The sequence below is a fragment of the Dipodomys spectabilis genome, unplaced genomic scaffold (genome assembly GCF_019054845.1).
Source record: "Dipodomys spectabilis isolate Male_0828 unplaced genomic scaffold, ASM1905484v1 ptg000017l, whole genome shotgun sequence".
Classification (NCBI taxonomy): domain Eukaryota; kingdom Metazoa; phylum Chordata; class Mammalia; order Rodentia; family Heteromyidae; genus Dipodomys; species Dipodomys spectabilis.
The window spans coordinates 11,419,613-11,434,516 of record NW_024870694.1 but is presented as its reverse complement, the minus strand read 5'-3'; the positions used below and the strand labels follow the sequence as shown (position 1 = coordinate 11,434,516).

Sequence of the window (14,904 nt, the reverse complement as noted above, 5' to 3'; positions counted from 1 at the left end):
ACCATGATTTTCAGTGCTCAGCCTACTGAGTAGCTAGGACTATAGGTGTGAGTCACTGGTACCTAGCTGCTAGTACACCTTTCTAATATCTATAAACAACATGTAAAGAGGATCCATAGTTTCCTCAACTTTTGTACTACATTTACAAGGAAGCAAGTTCACATGGCATATATTTGTGAAGTACAATTACCTATACAGAGAAAGCACTAGAATATTCTCTCCCTATGACACTTACCCCAATCAGACACATCACCATGCAGAACCTGATGTGGGGTCTAGATAATGAAGAAACAGAGAAGGGGTAAAAGGAAGGACAGACAGCTTTCTACCCAAGATGACTAGGTACTCCGCTTTCTAAATGAAGAAGATCATAGGAGATGTGGTCTCACAGAGACTCAGACAAAAATCATCTATCACAGTTCTAACATCCCATGATCTCTACACCACCATCTAGAAAACAGTTTGATGTATGTTAGAGAAAAAGATTGTTAAAAAAAAAAAGTCATTTGTCAAATGGACAGTAGGAAACACTTCTCCCCTACCCTCCTCCGAGCTTAGAGGAACATTCACGGCATACAATAAAGGGGAAACCACCATAAAAATGACTCGATGTGTCCTTTTGAAAAACAGTTGCTGTGAGCCAAATGACAATAAAAATGATGCAATCGCAGGGCACAAGTGACTCACTCCTATAATCTTAACTACTTAGGAGGCTGAGATCTGAAGATCACGGTTCAAAGTCAGTCCAGGCAGGAAAGTCTGTGAGATTCTTATGCCCGCTAAACTACCAAAAATGCTGCAAGTAGCACTGTGGCTAAAGTAAGTGGTAAAGCACTAGTCTTGAGCAAAAGAAGCTCAGGGATAGAGCCCAGGCCCTGAGTTCAAGCCTCAGAACAGACAGACAGATAGGCAGACAGACAGACAGACACACACACACACACACACACACACACACACACATACACACGCACAGATACAGTTGAGAAGATCCAAACCTATTGCCAGACCCAGACATACTTGCTGAACCAGTCATTAGCTTTGTGCTTAATTTACCTTTCCTCTCACAGATGATAGCAGAATCCACTTATAATACTAAGTAACTGGTCCACATTTCACCAGGCCACTGAGGCGGGGATGGTGAGCGGCAGCCTCTGCAGGCAGAGGTCAGGACAGATGGCCAGTTCAGTCACGTGCAAGGAAGAAAGGGCCAGGACTTCGGCTCAGGACAAAGGCCCAGCTCTACCTGTCCTAGTGTAAACATATCGTTCCTTCTCTCTTCCCTTTCTAGTTCTTTCTTCCCTCCCCAACCCTCTGTCTTCATACTCCAGGTAGGCTGAGACACTGAAGCAGCAAGCAACTGTCACTGATGTTCTAGGTCCCTGAAGTTTCCAGTTCTCTTGTAGAGGAGGCAAAAAGCACATGGTTTCTTGTGTGCTGCCAGGCAGTACCAAACCATTCTCAGCCCCAGTAGATACCAAAATGCATATTTGAAAAAGTGACTCCCTACAGGCAGCAGCAGGCAGCAGCCCAGGCCTCATGTGCAGCCTTCATTATTAGAAGTCCTTAGCAATGTGTGCAAGGGAGAGGGCACAAAAGGATTTTAAATGTCTATTGATTCTGATGCTCAAGCCCTGTAAATGGCACTCTTGGTCTCAGCCCACAGTGGGATCTCATGGTTCTCCAAGTACATCATAGTAACTAAAGAGTCACAGGGCAAGAAAAACTCAATTGCATTTTCAATCTATAATCTTTCAGATGCTTCTTTTGGGAAAGCCAATCAGGCTGATGTAAGTTGCACTGTTATAAAATCCTAGATTGACCATAAATATAAATTCTGGCCCGAATTATCTAAATTAAGTATAATAAGGTTTCCAGGTTCCCATGTGTATAGCTCAAGAAGAGTCTAAGCCAGGGCTGGCAGCCATTGCTGCTCTCAGTGCATTTGATCTTCAGCCCCATCAAGTGTCCCCAGGGCCCAGCCTTCCATAACATGAGAGAGCTCCATGTGGACAAGCAGCTTTGGTGGGGTTGTACCAGCCAAATTCAGAGTTGGAGGAGAGATAGAGGTCCTAGAGCTCATCTGTACCCCTTCTTAGAGGGCCACCAAGGTCCCAGGTATGGTAGAAGAGCTGGCACTAGCATCTAAGTCTTGGTTTAATGTTTCTCTGTTACCTCCTTGGCGACGGAGAAGATACACCCTGTAGGAAAGTAAAGGAATGAAGGAGGAGTCTGCTCAACTCAAGACTTGCCCAGTGGCTCTGGAGTGAGGATTATGGGGGGACAGCCCACAAGGTCCCATGAGTTATCAACCCATTTGAGTCCTTGCAGGAATTTTCTGTTATGTGATCTAGACCAAAGAATCATGGCTAAACCAGTGACTGGGCCTTGCTCCAGGATTTCCACAAGGAGCCAGCCATTGGGGCCACAGAGCCCATATACCCTAGAGACTGAGGACAACAGAATCTCAGCTCTTCCTGAACCAACATGGTCAGTGCTGGTGTTGGTGCAAGCTATCAGCTTGCCTGCTAGCTATGAGCCTAGTTTTTAATAAAAACCTGCTTCTGCTATTCTTCTCTCATGTTTTTGTTGTTGTTGAACTGTAAGACATATATTACGCACAGAAGAATGCATGCACAGCTCATAACTATCCAGGTGAAGAAATAAAGCACCATCTTTCTCATGTGCTCCTGCCCCACAAAGTGGCTTTGAGAAGCACTTCCTTGGTATTGTGTATGCCGCCCTAAAGAGTACCATTTAATTCGGCCCACCATTGCATGCAGCTACTATGCAGTCTGCTTTCACTGCTATAAACTACTCAGTTGAGTAAATACATTTTATTAATCCATTCTGCTGTCTAGAACATTTAAGGTATTTTTCAGTTTGGGGGTACTACAAATAATGCTTTAGAGAACATTCTTAAATACATTTCCTGGCTCCCAGGTTTCTCTGCGATACACACTTGACAGTATCATGGGGACTGAAGGGCAAGAAAGCCCAGTTGTCATGAGAATGGAGGGGAAATAAAAAGGGACAGGGGTCAGGTTGTTGCCAGGTAATAGAAAACAGGACAAGGTGAAGACCGATCCCCTGATGGTCACTGCCTACCTGTACACTGGCTGCATCTCTCTGGCTATGCCAATGACAGCATTCGGCAGAAAATTGTCAAACTCCTCAAACAACTCCCGGATGTTGGTCTTATACTTTAGGTCAAGGTCCAGCTGAATGATCCTCAGGATCTCTGGAGGGGGGAAAAAAAAAGACAATAAGGCCAGGTGTTGTAGGACATTCCTGGAATCCCAGTTATTCAGGAGATGGAACAGTAAGATCTCAAGGTCCAGATCACAGTTGGGGCTACATAGTGAGTTCTAGCTCACTCTAAACAGAAATGACCCTGTTCAAAAAACAAAAAGACAATAAAACAGACCCACATCCTGACACACCCTGAGAGTATCAGCCATTGACAGAAATACAAGCAGCACAGAGAAAGGCACCAGCTTGTTGCAGTGATTGCTGTATGATGCCAAGTTCCACTGGAAACAAAAGCCTTTCAGTGACCAGCAGTCCCCTCTTTGCACTAGAAATCTTCACAAACAATAGCCTACATCTTTCCTTCCAACTGCAGGCATTCATTCCATTTAAACCAGGTGACCATATGCTCCCATTTAGGCCTGTGGTCCAGCTGTATTAACTATATACCATTTTACTACTCAAGGTATCTGACTTGGGAGATATGCTCTGCAGATACTCTACATAAAACTGAAAGGATCCAGATTTTTTTTTTTCTCTTTGGAGGAGAGAGAAATAAAAGGCATTATCTAAATCTTAGGCCCTTAAGTTGACACATGGGCTTGCACCCTAGGTTTGCAGGGTGTATAGTTCTGTAAACACGGGTATGTGTCAAGTTAAGATGCTGTCCCAGAGACAAGCAAAGAGAATTCACATGCAACTGTTTTTAATGTACCATCTACTGCTATGTTGGAAAAATGAACTTTACAATGTGGGGGGGGGGGGGAATAGTTGAGGAGGTGGGAGGGACAGGATGGTAGGGGCAAATTTTTTAAAAAGGAACAAGTAAAATAACTATCTGGTTAAAAAACAAAAAAAATAGTTAATAGTGCTTCTTTTTCACAATTTAACAATCATTTGATGATTATTCATATTATATCACCACTGTTAAATGAGTATATAGATTTTCAAACAAACAATTGGGAACTTACAAAGTTTTATATTTTATATAATAATATATAACAAGGATCAACTTCAAAGATGAATGATGATCATCATAATAAATACTTTTCATCGAGCCAAAAAAAGTATAAAAAAATAACATACTGTCTACAAGACAAAAGGAGTTCTAGTTATTCAGTCTCCCAATTCCTTGTATAGAAGAGCTCTGGATGATTTGAGGTGGGATGAAGAGGAAGATGGCAGTTTACTGGGCACAAGAGGAAAGCCCAGCTAAGTTTACTGCTTGTCCTAAGCTCAGCTAAGCCTGACCAATTCCTGCAGTCCCAGATACCAGGCAGGGTGTGAATGATACACAGTTCCACTGTAGGGACAGAAGGAGAGCCAGTGCTAACGCATAAAGGTTCCTGGGAGGGAGTATGTAGGGATAAATGATAAAAGAGGGAGAGCAAGTACTTAAACATTTTTATTATCTTTAAGTAGTTGTACAAAGGGATTCCAATTCAATATATCAATTTATGAGTACAATGCATCTTGGTTAATGTCTTCCCTTCCATAGCTTTCCCTCATCTCTTCCAATTCCATCCACCCCCTCAAAGCAAGAACTTACGCAAAGGATAAGGCCTGGCCTGGGAATCAGAGTACATGGCTCAAGTTCTAGTTTTCCTGTAGATTAATTTTATGGTCCTGAGAAAGACAGGAAGGATTCAGCTTCTCTAGACCTCAATTGCTTCATAAATGTAAGGCTGAGAGGGTGAGATTATGTGTAGAAATGTATTGCAGCTCTAGGAATCCAATCTGGAGACAAGGAAGTGGCTAAGGCATGAAGCAGTCAAGGAAAACTTCCTGAAAGAGAAGATGGACTAAGCCCAGAGTGTGGCAGGAAGGGAGGGGTGAAATGAAACTCTCATCTTCTAAACACTGTCTTTTCTTGCCTGCCCTGCTGCAGAGTCCTGTAGCTGTCTGAGGATAGGCTGTCACAAAAGCCCTCTGCGGACAGGGCTCCATCTTTGGCCTCTATTCATCATTGTTCAGGGTTTGGTATTCAGCAACCACTCAGGAATGTTGTACTATTCAACAACCATTTTCTAAATTAGTGTACGAAGAAATCTCAGCTTTACGATTCAAGAAAAACTGATTCATTTGTTCCTTGTTCTACTTTCCTTTGTGACGCAGAAACAAAACCTTAGTTGACACTGTACATAATTTTCTAGAAAAGAAAATCAGATGAGAATCCGGCAGCAGCTCTGACTAAAGAAAAGCACAGGGGATGATGCCAGGCTGTTTTGGCTATCAGAGAATACAGGAAGATGAGTCTGCCCAGACTTCTGAGGACCCCATTGCCTGCCCATGTTACATCTCACACAGGAGGACCAAAACGACTGCTTTCCTTCCTGCATCTAAAAACAAGAACAAAAGCAATCACCCAGAAGTCAGGACAGGCAGCTGATAATCTGGGAGACTGGATGTCTAGAGTCTGGTGTTGGGACTTTGCTAAATTCCTAGAAATCTGCCCTAGGCCAAGGGGTGGAGAGCAGACACAGGCCTCAGGATAGAGCAACAGGTAGCCACTGCTACCAAAGCTCTTTAACAGAGGAAGAATCTGGATGGTGACCCAAGAGAAGGACACTGTATCCCAGGAAGGAATGTCCAGGAATGAAAACTGCAGCCACCAAGAAGTCATAATGAGCCACCAAGGGTTGGCCATCTGTGGCCGAGAAGCTAAACCTTTCCTTTCTTTCTCAGGACCATAGCACATACTTGTTGGTCCCTTTCCTGTGGGTCTCAGGCAGCTCTTCTGTACAGTAAGGCAGAAGCCCAATGAAATAGGGACTGGATGGCCCACCATCCCCAGCAAAGGTCCAGGTTCTATGGATAAGGAAGGTGAGGGACAAGAGCATTTGTCTAGCAGATGGGCAATGTCCAGGATGCATGCTAGCAATTTTGTGGTGTCGACAGGGCAACAAAAGCAGTGAGACTAGCCGGGCACCAGTGGCTCATGCTTGTAATCCTAGCTACTCAGGAGGCTGAGATCTGAGGATCCTGGTTCAAAGCCAGCCAGGGCAAGAAACTCCATGAGACTCTTATCTCCAATAAACTACTAGAAAATCGGAAGTGGTACTTTGGCTCAAGTGGTAGAGCACTTGCCTTAAGCTGAAGAGCACAGGGACAGAGCCCAGGCCCAGAGTTCAAGCCACACGACCAAAAAAAAAGAAAGCAGTGAGACTTCATCCTCATGGCCTAAGGACTACTTTTTTTTAAAATTGTTATTGTAAAGGTTATATACAGAGGGGTTATATTTATATACGTCAGTAATGAGTGCATTTCTTTTTGAACAGTTTCACCTCTTAATGAGTGCATTTCTTTTTGAACAGTTTCACCTCTTCTCCCATTTATCTCCCCAGTTTTTACTTCTAGTCCCCCTCCCCCAGAAGATGTATAGTTCATTTTCAACATATTGTCTAGTGAGTATCATTGCTGCATTTGTTCATCCTTTGCTACCCACTTTCTGTGCTCCCCCTTAACCCTCCCCAAGACAGATAAACTTACATACAGGACAAAAGCTACAGAAATAAGAAAGAAAACAGCAACAAAGAAAAAAACAAAAACAAAAAGGAAAATAAAATAACCCTCTAATTTTCATTTCTTGGAGTTCATTTCAATAAAGATCATTTTATATGATTATATGCACATGGCTATTGTACCTTTATGATCCTCTCCTAAGAATAACCTCCTTCAGCCTCACTGTGTAAATGTCTAGAGTCCTGTATAATTTATCATGTCCAAGTGTATTTTGTCTTTTGCCATCCAGTGTGTTTACTTGTAGATTTATAGGCACATTCTAGTTACAACAAATGAGGGAAAATAGGCAACCTATGTTTCTTGGGGTCTGCTAACTTTACTTAATATAATTTTCCCCATCTTTCCATTTCTTTACGATGGAAGCATGGAATCCCATTGTGTATATATATCATCTTTTCTTGATCCAGTCCTCTGAGAGGCATGTAGATTGACTCCATAGCTTGGCTACGGTAAACAATGCTGCAAAGAACATGGCTGTGCTGGTAGCTTTAGTGTGACCTCGTTTGTGGTCTATTGGATAAATGTCCAGGAGTGAAACTGCTGGGTCATAGGGAAGCTCTATGTTTAGCCTTTTGAGGAACTTCCATGCTACTTTCCAGAGTGGTTGAACAAGTTTCTATTCCCACCAACAGTGTAGTAGAGTTCCCATCTGCCCACATTCCTAACATCTGTTACTGTTGGTTTTCTTGATAATAGCTATTCTAACTGGAGTGAGGTGGAATCTTAATGTTGTTTTGATTTGCTTTCTTTTATGGCTAGAGTTATCAAACATTTATTCCTGTATCTATTGGCCATTCTTACTTCATCTGAGAGGTCTTTAGCCCATTTATTAACCGGGTTGTTGTTCCTTTGAGGGTTTATTGGGGGGGAGTCAAGTTTTTGAGCTCTACATATATTTTAGATATGAGGTAGGGACTACTTCTAACAGTATCAATGATGGCCACACAGAAGCACATACATCCCCTTTTTTAGCTTTAGGTGCTTTTTTCTTGTTTTTCTTTTGCTGGTGCCTACGTTTTAATTAAGGACTTCAACCTTCCTCAGCTGGTGGACTATCACTTGAGTCATGTCTTCAGTCTCCTATTTTTGCTAGTTATTTTGGAGATGGAGTCTCTTGGACTTTTAGACCTGGAATGGCTTCAAACCATGATCCAACCTCTTTAGTAGCTACAATTACAAGTATGAGCCACCAGCACTTGACTTTAAGTAGATAAAATTTATTTCTCATACATTCCCAATATTAAATGGAATTATTCTCATTGTTAGATGAAGTATGAAGAAGTTAAGGGCATTTGTCTAAAATCATAGAAGTCCAGGAGGGAGCAGGGCTCTCGAGTCCACTTGATTTGAAAACCTACCATGCTATACTCCTTCTCGCAGGGCAGTTTCCCTTCTGATGAGACATTCACTCAGGAAAGTGGATTACTGACTTCACTGTCACCACCTAGGAGCCAAGGGCACACAGAAGAGCTAGAGACCTTAAGAGATTAAAAAAATTCTATAACAACCTGACCATGTTTGTGATTTTAGAGGAAGAAAACAAAGGGGATAATTTCACTGCAACTGAAGGAACTTCTGATGGCAGGAGAAGCCATTCACCCATATTAGTCCACTGGTTCATGGAAGCTCTTCCTACTGTATGCCATGCATACCCTCAGGGCTGTATAGATCATTTACATCCTATTTACTTAGAGGCAGTGACATGAGTGCCTCCTGCCCTGGCCTATCTGGACACTCGTGGGCTGAAGCTGTGGCCTCTTCAGTCTTGCATGGCTATTGCCTCCCACTGTTCCACACCTGTCATCACTCTTGCAGAGAATGCTCCTTGAGGATGGGAACTGGCTGGGAGGGCAGAGCTAGGACATCCATGGTTCCTCTGCTCCCTTACTGGCCTCTACACCAACCCAAGCAGCTGTCTTGACCTTAGGGACTGGCTGGAATGAACCTGACAGTTTCTGTGCAACCTAGAGCTCAGTTATCAGGGATATTTGAATGGAGTTACAACTACTCTCTCCTGAAGCACTGTTCAGAGTGGCTTTCCTCAATCCCCTCCCCCACCTCAAGGGGCTTCACCATGTGAGCCATGTCATCTAGAGCAGGAAAAGACACTAAGATCCACTTGAGCCTAAGCCTAGGGCTATAAGGGTGCCTATCTGTCTGCCCTCATTTTCTTTTGCTCCCTTTTCAGACTAAAGGAATGGCTCTATTAACAACCTGGCTCTAACAAACTGGAAAATGGTGGGCAAGATGGAAAGAGCTAGTTAAAGACACGGCTTTTAAGACCTCTGAGACCCCATGACCAGCATCACTGCTGACTGGGAATAGTACTCCTTGGGAGTTCCTAGACTCTCAGACCTAAAGGGGCTGACAATTGCTTCCACGGCCTGATCTCTGAGTTTGCTGAGGCCAGGCTGGGTAGGACTGTGCTGCAGACGGCTACAGTCTCAGTGTTTGTAGTGCATGGAGAGTTTCAACCTAATATCCCCTGCAGAAACAGGCTTGGACAACTCATCATCAGCTTCTAATTAAACAGCCATAAGGCCTGTCATCTGACTGTGGATGGAATTACAACCCAGTGTGAGTAGCTGATGATACCCGGAAAAAAAAAAACAGCCAAAGAAAAATGTTAAAGAAGAAGAAGAGGAGGAAGAGGAGGAGGAGGAGGAGGAGGAGGAGGAAGAAAGAAGACCTTGGTTCTTCTCCCATCCCTTCTCCCATCTCCAGAAACAATCCCTGGCTGATACATCTTAACATACACAATATTCAGAAAAGGATGAGAAGACCAGCTGGGTTTCGGGAAGGAAGGGTGCACCACCTGCAAGCAGCCTTCAGGGAGGGGCAGGTTAACTGTGCACATGCCTTCTCTTTAGGTGGGAAATAACTTCAGGCCCTCCTATAGATAACTTTACAACACATCAGAGTCCTCACCCAGATATCAGCCTGGCTTCCCACTAGCTCCTAGCTGAGAGAGGGTCTGCGGAGAAGGGAAATGATGACAACCCCAAAGTACGTGACTCTGGCATCCTGACAGAGGACCAGGAAGCAGCTGCCTGACTTGGGAATTTGTTTTCCTGCTGTCCATGTTGAAATATTGCTACAACTAACCACCTGTCTTATCATATTTGGGGGCTTTTTAATTGGTCTTTGGCAGCACCTTTGGCCTGCAAGAGTCAAAGGACAACTGAATGGGGTGGAGACTTCCTCCATGGATGAGAGAGGTCATGACCCCAGTAGGGCTATTTTGGGACCTGCAGGACAGGCGCAATCTGTGCCCCACCAGCCTCACGAGCCTCACCAGCCCAATTTCTCCCACTAGAGGGTCCAAGCGTGTGATGGGCCATATCCAGTGTAACGCACAGGCCCGTGTCGTGTCTCTGAGGGCATCGATGGCTGGAGCTGACTGTGGCTGCTGTCACATCCAACAGGAAACTTGGTCAATTCCCAGCTGGCCCTGAAAGTCCCTTCCACTATTCCCTTTGCAATGGAAAGCCCAGCTGCCGGGCAGCTGGCTAACTACGGGAATAGCTGCTATGAAGGAACAGAGTGGAACATGCCAAAAATCTAGGCCTTGGGCACAGATTCCTGGCCCTCCTCCAGCCTGGTCGGAAAAACACTTCCTCTCTAGGAGCAGGAATAGGGGTTTGTGTGCCAGGCCCGTGTTGAGGCCCCCACAATAACTGACTCAGCTAAGGAGTCACCCCTGCACTTCTTTGAGGTGTTACTACCTCCCACTTCCAAATGAGGCACCTGAGGTTAGAGAATTTAGGCCACTTTTACAAGACAGCCCAACAAGAAAGCAATTGCACATGGACTGTACTTGGTCACATGACTCTGTCACATACATGTTTCTGAGAAAAGCCTTCAGCCATCTCTGAAGCCTCTATTTAAAACCCATTATGGTTTTCTTGTCTGTTTGGTTTTTGGGTTTGTGTGTATGTGTATATGTGCCAGTCCTAAGGCTTGAACTTAGGGCCTGTGTAGTGCTCTACCACTTGAGCCAGAGAGCCATTTCTGGCTTTTTTCTTTTTTTAGTATTTCATTGGAGATAAAAGTCTCACAAACTTTCTTGTCCAGGCTGCCTTTGAGCCTTGATCCTCAGCTCTCAGCATCCTGCGTAATTAGGATTACAGGTGTGAGCCACCAGCTCAACATTCAATTATATTTTAAAATGAGAAAAACTTGCACATCCAGGGTAAAAACAGCAGTTATTCCCTGTTAGCTCTATGAAGTGACTGAGAGACCTCTATGGACCAAGAAAAGTCCCTGCTTCTACAGCCATCCCTCAAATCCCTCATCCCTATGGAACCTGAAGCCTCCTCCATTCCCTTTCCCTTAGCATAGGTCAGTGAAGAAACTCAAAAAAAAAAAAAAAAAGATTTAATGCCAGCAGAGTAAGTTAGAAGTCTTTAACGGCAATAGCCAAAATATATCATGCTCAGAGCATCATTCAAATGCAGTGTGAGATTAATATAATTATTTCCACTTGACAAATGAGGAAACCAAAAAGGTTAAACCAGTTATCACTGTCACACAGATGGAAAGTGGAATTCACATTCCAAAGTCCCAGGCTTGTTCTTCACCCTCACTTTCCGGGTCCCTGGATGTCAGGACAGCACTCAATTCTGCAGGCTCTGCTTGGCCGGTCTGAAGGCCTTGCCTCCTGCCTGCTAATCTACGTTTTCCACATTAGCAGCCGCCTGCACCACTGAGGGAGGGTGAGTGAGAGGAAGCAGGCCTCCTAACTATGATTTATGCAGCCTGTGAGAGACTCTAGTGAAAGCTTTGGGGGCCAGGAAGTTGAAATTCATGACCATAGTCAGCTTTGTATTTAACTATAACAAATTCTTCTGGCCTTACTGCCCATCTCAGAATGAACGAAGCATAGAAACTAAGGGCTAGCTATAGCTATCATGGCACTGTTTCTAACTCAGCTTCTTCACGGACAAAACAAATGACTACAAATTGATGTGAGTTTTCCTTCCATGATAGGGTCACACGAGCCTCTTTTCTCACCCTGTGCACCTTCTGAGACAGGGTATAAATCATCATCTGCTTTGGGGTTGAATAGGATTTATTTAGACCTTGGCTGAACAACTCTAGGGGACATACGTATGACACATACCTCTTTCATATTTCTACCATTTCTATCTGTTGGCATCAGCTTTCCGCTGGGTGCACAATCATCTGCTGCTCTGTCTCCAGGGCAGAACACTCTGTATTCTTTCCACTTAGCAGGCTCATCCTCCTCAAGTGGGTTCTTGCAGCTAACCACCACCCTCTCCCTCAAGGCCAGGTCTCCTCAGCCTCCTCCAGCTGAGAACAACTGGAAGATCTATAGCCAGAAGTGTGGTGTACCTCTGAGATTTGCCCTCCGAGTGAGCAGAGCTGAGGCCAAGAACAGGGCTTTCCCTCTGATAGGGAAGCCCTCACTATTGTAGAGGATCACGAAGCAGCTAAAGAAACAGGCCTTTTATCACTTAAGGTTCCAGAAGCCATGTCATGACAACTTTGGAGGAGATAACCCCATCTCCTTGTTTTATGAACTCAGACATGTCTCTCTGTGAGGCACAGGTAAACAACAACCCATTCTCTTCCTTCTGCAGCAGAAGGGGGGAAAAAAACAACAACATATGACTTTCATTTTTTTCCATAGCAACACCTTTGGCCCAGTTTGCAAACGGAGTAGCCATTAGGCAAGTGGTTCTTCAGGTTTCCTGTCTTATTAAAAGACCACGATACTAATTTTTATACTACATTTAAAAAGATGAACTATCTATTATCATCTGAAAATGAGATAAAGTGCCTATATGCCAGTCACAGAGTTGGATCCCTCATGTTCGCTGCCTCCTGTAATCCTCATAAGTGCGGTTTATTGTCCCTATTTTGTAGTTCTTCCTCCTCAAGATGACTGAAGTCACAAGTGGTCCCTTCCGTTAGGAGTTTGATGTATGGCACAGATGGTAGAGAAGTCAAGGGTCTAGATATGTGCTAAGAGTCACACTCCAATTTTCAGTCAGAACACAAACTGCTTTCCACTAAGAAATCCCTCTTTTCCCCTAACAGAGGCCATAATTTAAGATTCTGTCAGCTAGATTGTATGTAAGCACTGCTTGATTCATTTCCTTATTTTAAGTGAATTCTGGTTATTTAATTAACTCAGTCTTTTAATTAACTAAAATTGAGGTTGTTAATTGAAATTATTTGGTAATTTCACTTGAAGATGTATAAGGTACAATGCCAAAATGAGATAACTGCAGCCGAAAACAAAAGAATAAAAAAGAAAAAGAAAGGTTTTAACTACTAAATATTTGGCCATACAAGAAACAAGACAATTACATTCACAACAATAGACTCACATTAGAACCAGGAAATTAATATCAGTAACTAACATTAGGAATTGACATCAATATCTCAATACTACGTATTCCACAGTTCCATTCAATGTCTGTCAGTTGGACAAAGACAGAAAACAAAATTTCTAGTCCAGGATTGCAAAATAGTTGTCACTTCTTGATAATTCCTTGGTCTTTCCTTGTCTTCCATGACCTGGGAACAGTATAAGGAATACAGGCTGGTTATCTAGTAAAAGCTCCCTCAATTTGGATTCACCTAATGTTTGCTTCTGAGTAGATCCAGATTACACATCTTTTGTCAGGAACATCACAGAAGCCACGTTCAGCTCTTGTCACTGCCTCTGATCAGGAAGCACAGCTTGTCAGTTTGCCTCATTACTTAGTGACGCAGACTTTGACCTCTGTAAAGTCACTACTTTTGTCTTTGAACAGCATTGGGGGAATTTCTTTGATATAATGACAATATCCTATTCCTCAACACATTTTTACCTGCTAGGTTTTAACATCCACTGACGACTTGTCTAAATAAATTATTTCTATGTTGGTTGCCAATTGGTGATTTTCTAATGCTTTCATTCTGATAGCAGGTTGTAGAAAGCAAAAGCTTCCCCCACAGGAGGTACTGGTGCTTGTCTGCTGTAGGGGAACTGGACAGGGAGAAGCATCAGAGTGGCTGATGCTGAATATTTTGCCCATCATCCAAGCACTCACAGTGCTAAGGATTCTCTTGGAAATCTCCAGAAACACTAGCCTATAAACCCAATGTCCATTTAATGTCAGTCAGTAAATAACTGAGTGATAAATGCACCAGACCACCCTTCATTTCCCAAACTTGTTTTTGAAACAAGCTGTTTAATAGGCTCTATCTTATGCAATGGAATGTGAACTTAGGGAGATAGGGCAAGAATGAGCAGAGTGAAAACCCTGGCTTCATGTCCACCCTGTGGGTAAGCCATTTCCCTTCTGAGCACCAACTGTCTCTAACAGTAAGGATAAAATAGATGTTCTTATACCCCGACCCCCACCCCACCCTCCAGCCCAGCCATCTTGTAATTCTGAACAAAGGTTTTCTTTCCCCCAACTCACACGCTTCTTGCTTGCTCACAGAACAGCACAGATAAGCATCAGGCATGGCAGATATAGGCACTGTATTGACCTCACCCATGCTAAGAGTAGCCATCACACAACTAGTGAGTGACACAGCAGGAAGACAAGTAGGCCTAACTGGCTCAAGAGTAGGAACGCTCTGGCTTCAACATAACCCCCCTTATACATGGCTTCAAAATTTGTCCATACCTTTGTCAGGTATCTGTTGATGTATAACAAATCACAAACTTAAAACAGCAATGGCTCAAAACAGTGCTGTATTATTGTCCCTGGTGGTTCTACAGATTAGTTAAGCTTAGCTAGGTTCTCCTATGGAGGCCCATGTAGATGCAGTAAAATGACAGCCATTGTTGATGCTACCAAAGGCTCAGCCATAGCTGGCATCTGAGAAAGCTATACACATTGCCAGCTGTAAGTGGAGGCTATCAGCAAGGTGTAAGTGCCAAGCTGGGCTGTCAACCCAGGTGTTTTTGTGTGGGCTCTTCCTGGGGATTGGTAGCTGGGTTCCAAGAGGGAATTTGCCAAAAACAAGTGTTCCAAAAGACTCAGGCTGAAACCACAAAGTTTCTTGTGACTTAGCTTCAAGGATCATGAAGTATCTCTTCTACTCTATCTTATTTGTCAAAAGCAAGTGAGAGATCCAGCAGAGATTCTGGAAGAGAGAATCATACAATGG

General features: G+C 43.6%; 1 protein-coding gene across 1 annotated transcript in view; it reads right to left on the bottom strand.

Annotated features, from left to right (window-relative positions):
* Positions 1-14,904, bottom strand: part of Xxylt1 (xyloside xylosyltransferase 1) — a 147,753-nt gene that overhangs the window by 60,078 nt on the left and 72,771 nt on the right. Inside the window, exon 3 of the mRNA XM_042670192.1 lies at positions 3,106-3,238. Coding sequence (XP_042526126.1) covers positions 3,106-3,238 — 133 coding nt within the window. The remainder of the gene's footprint in view (positions 1-3,105; positions 3,239-14,904) is intronic.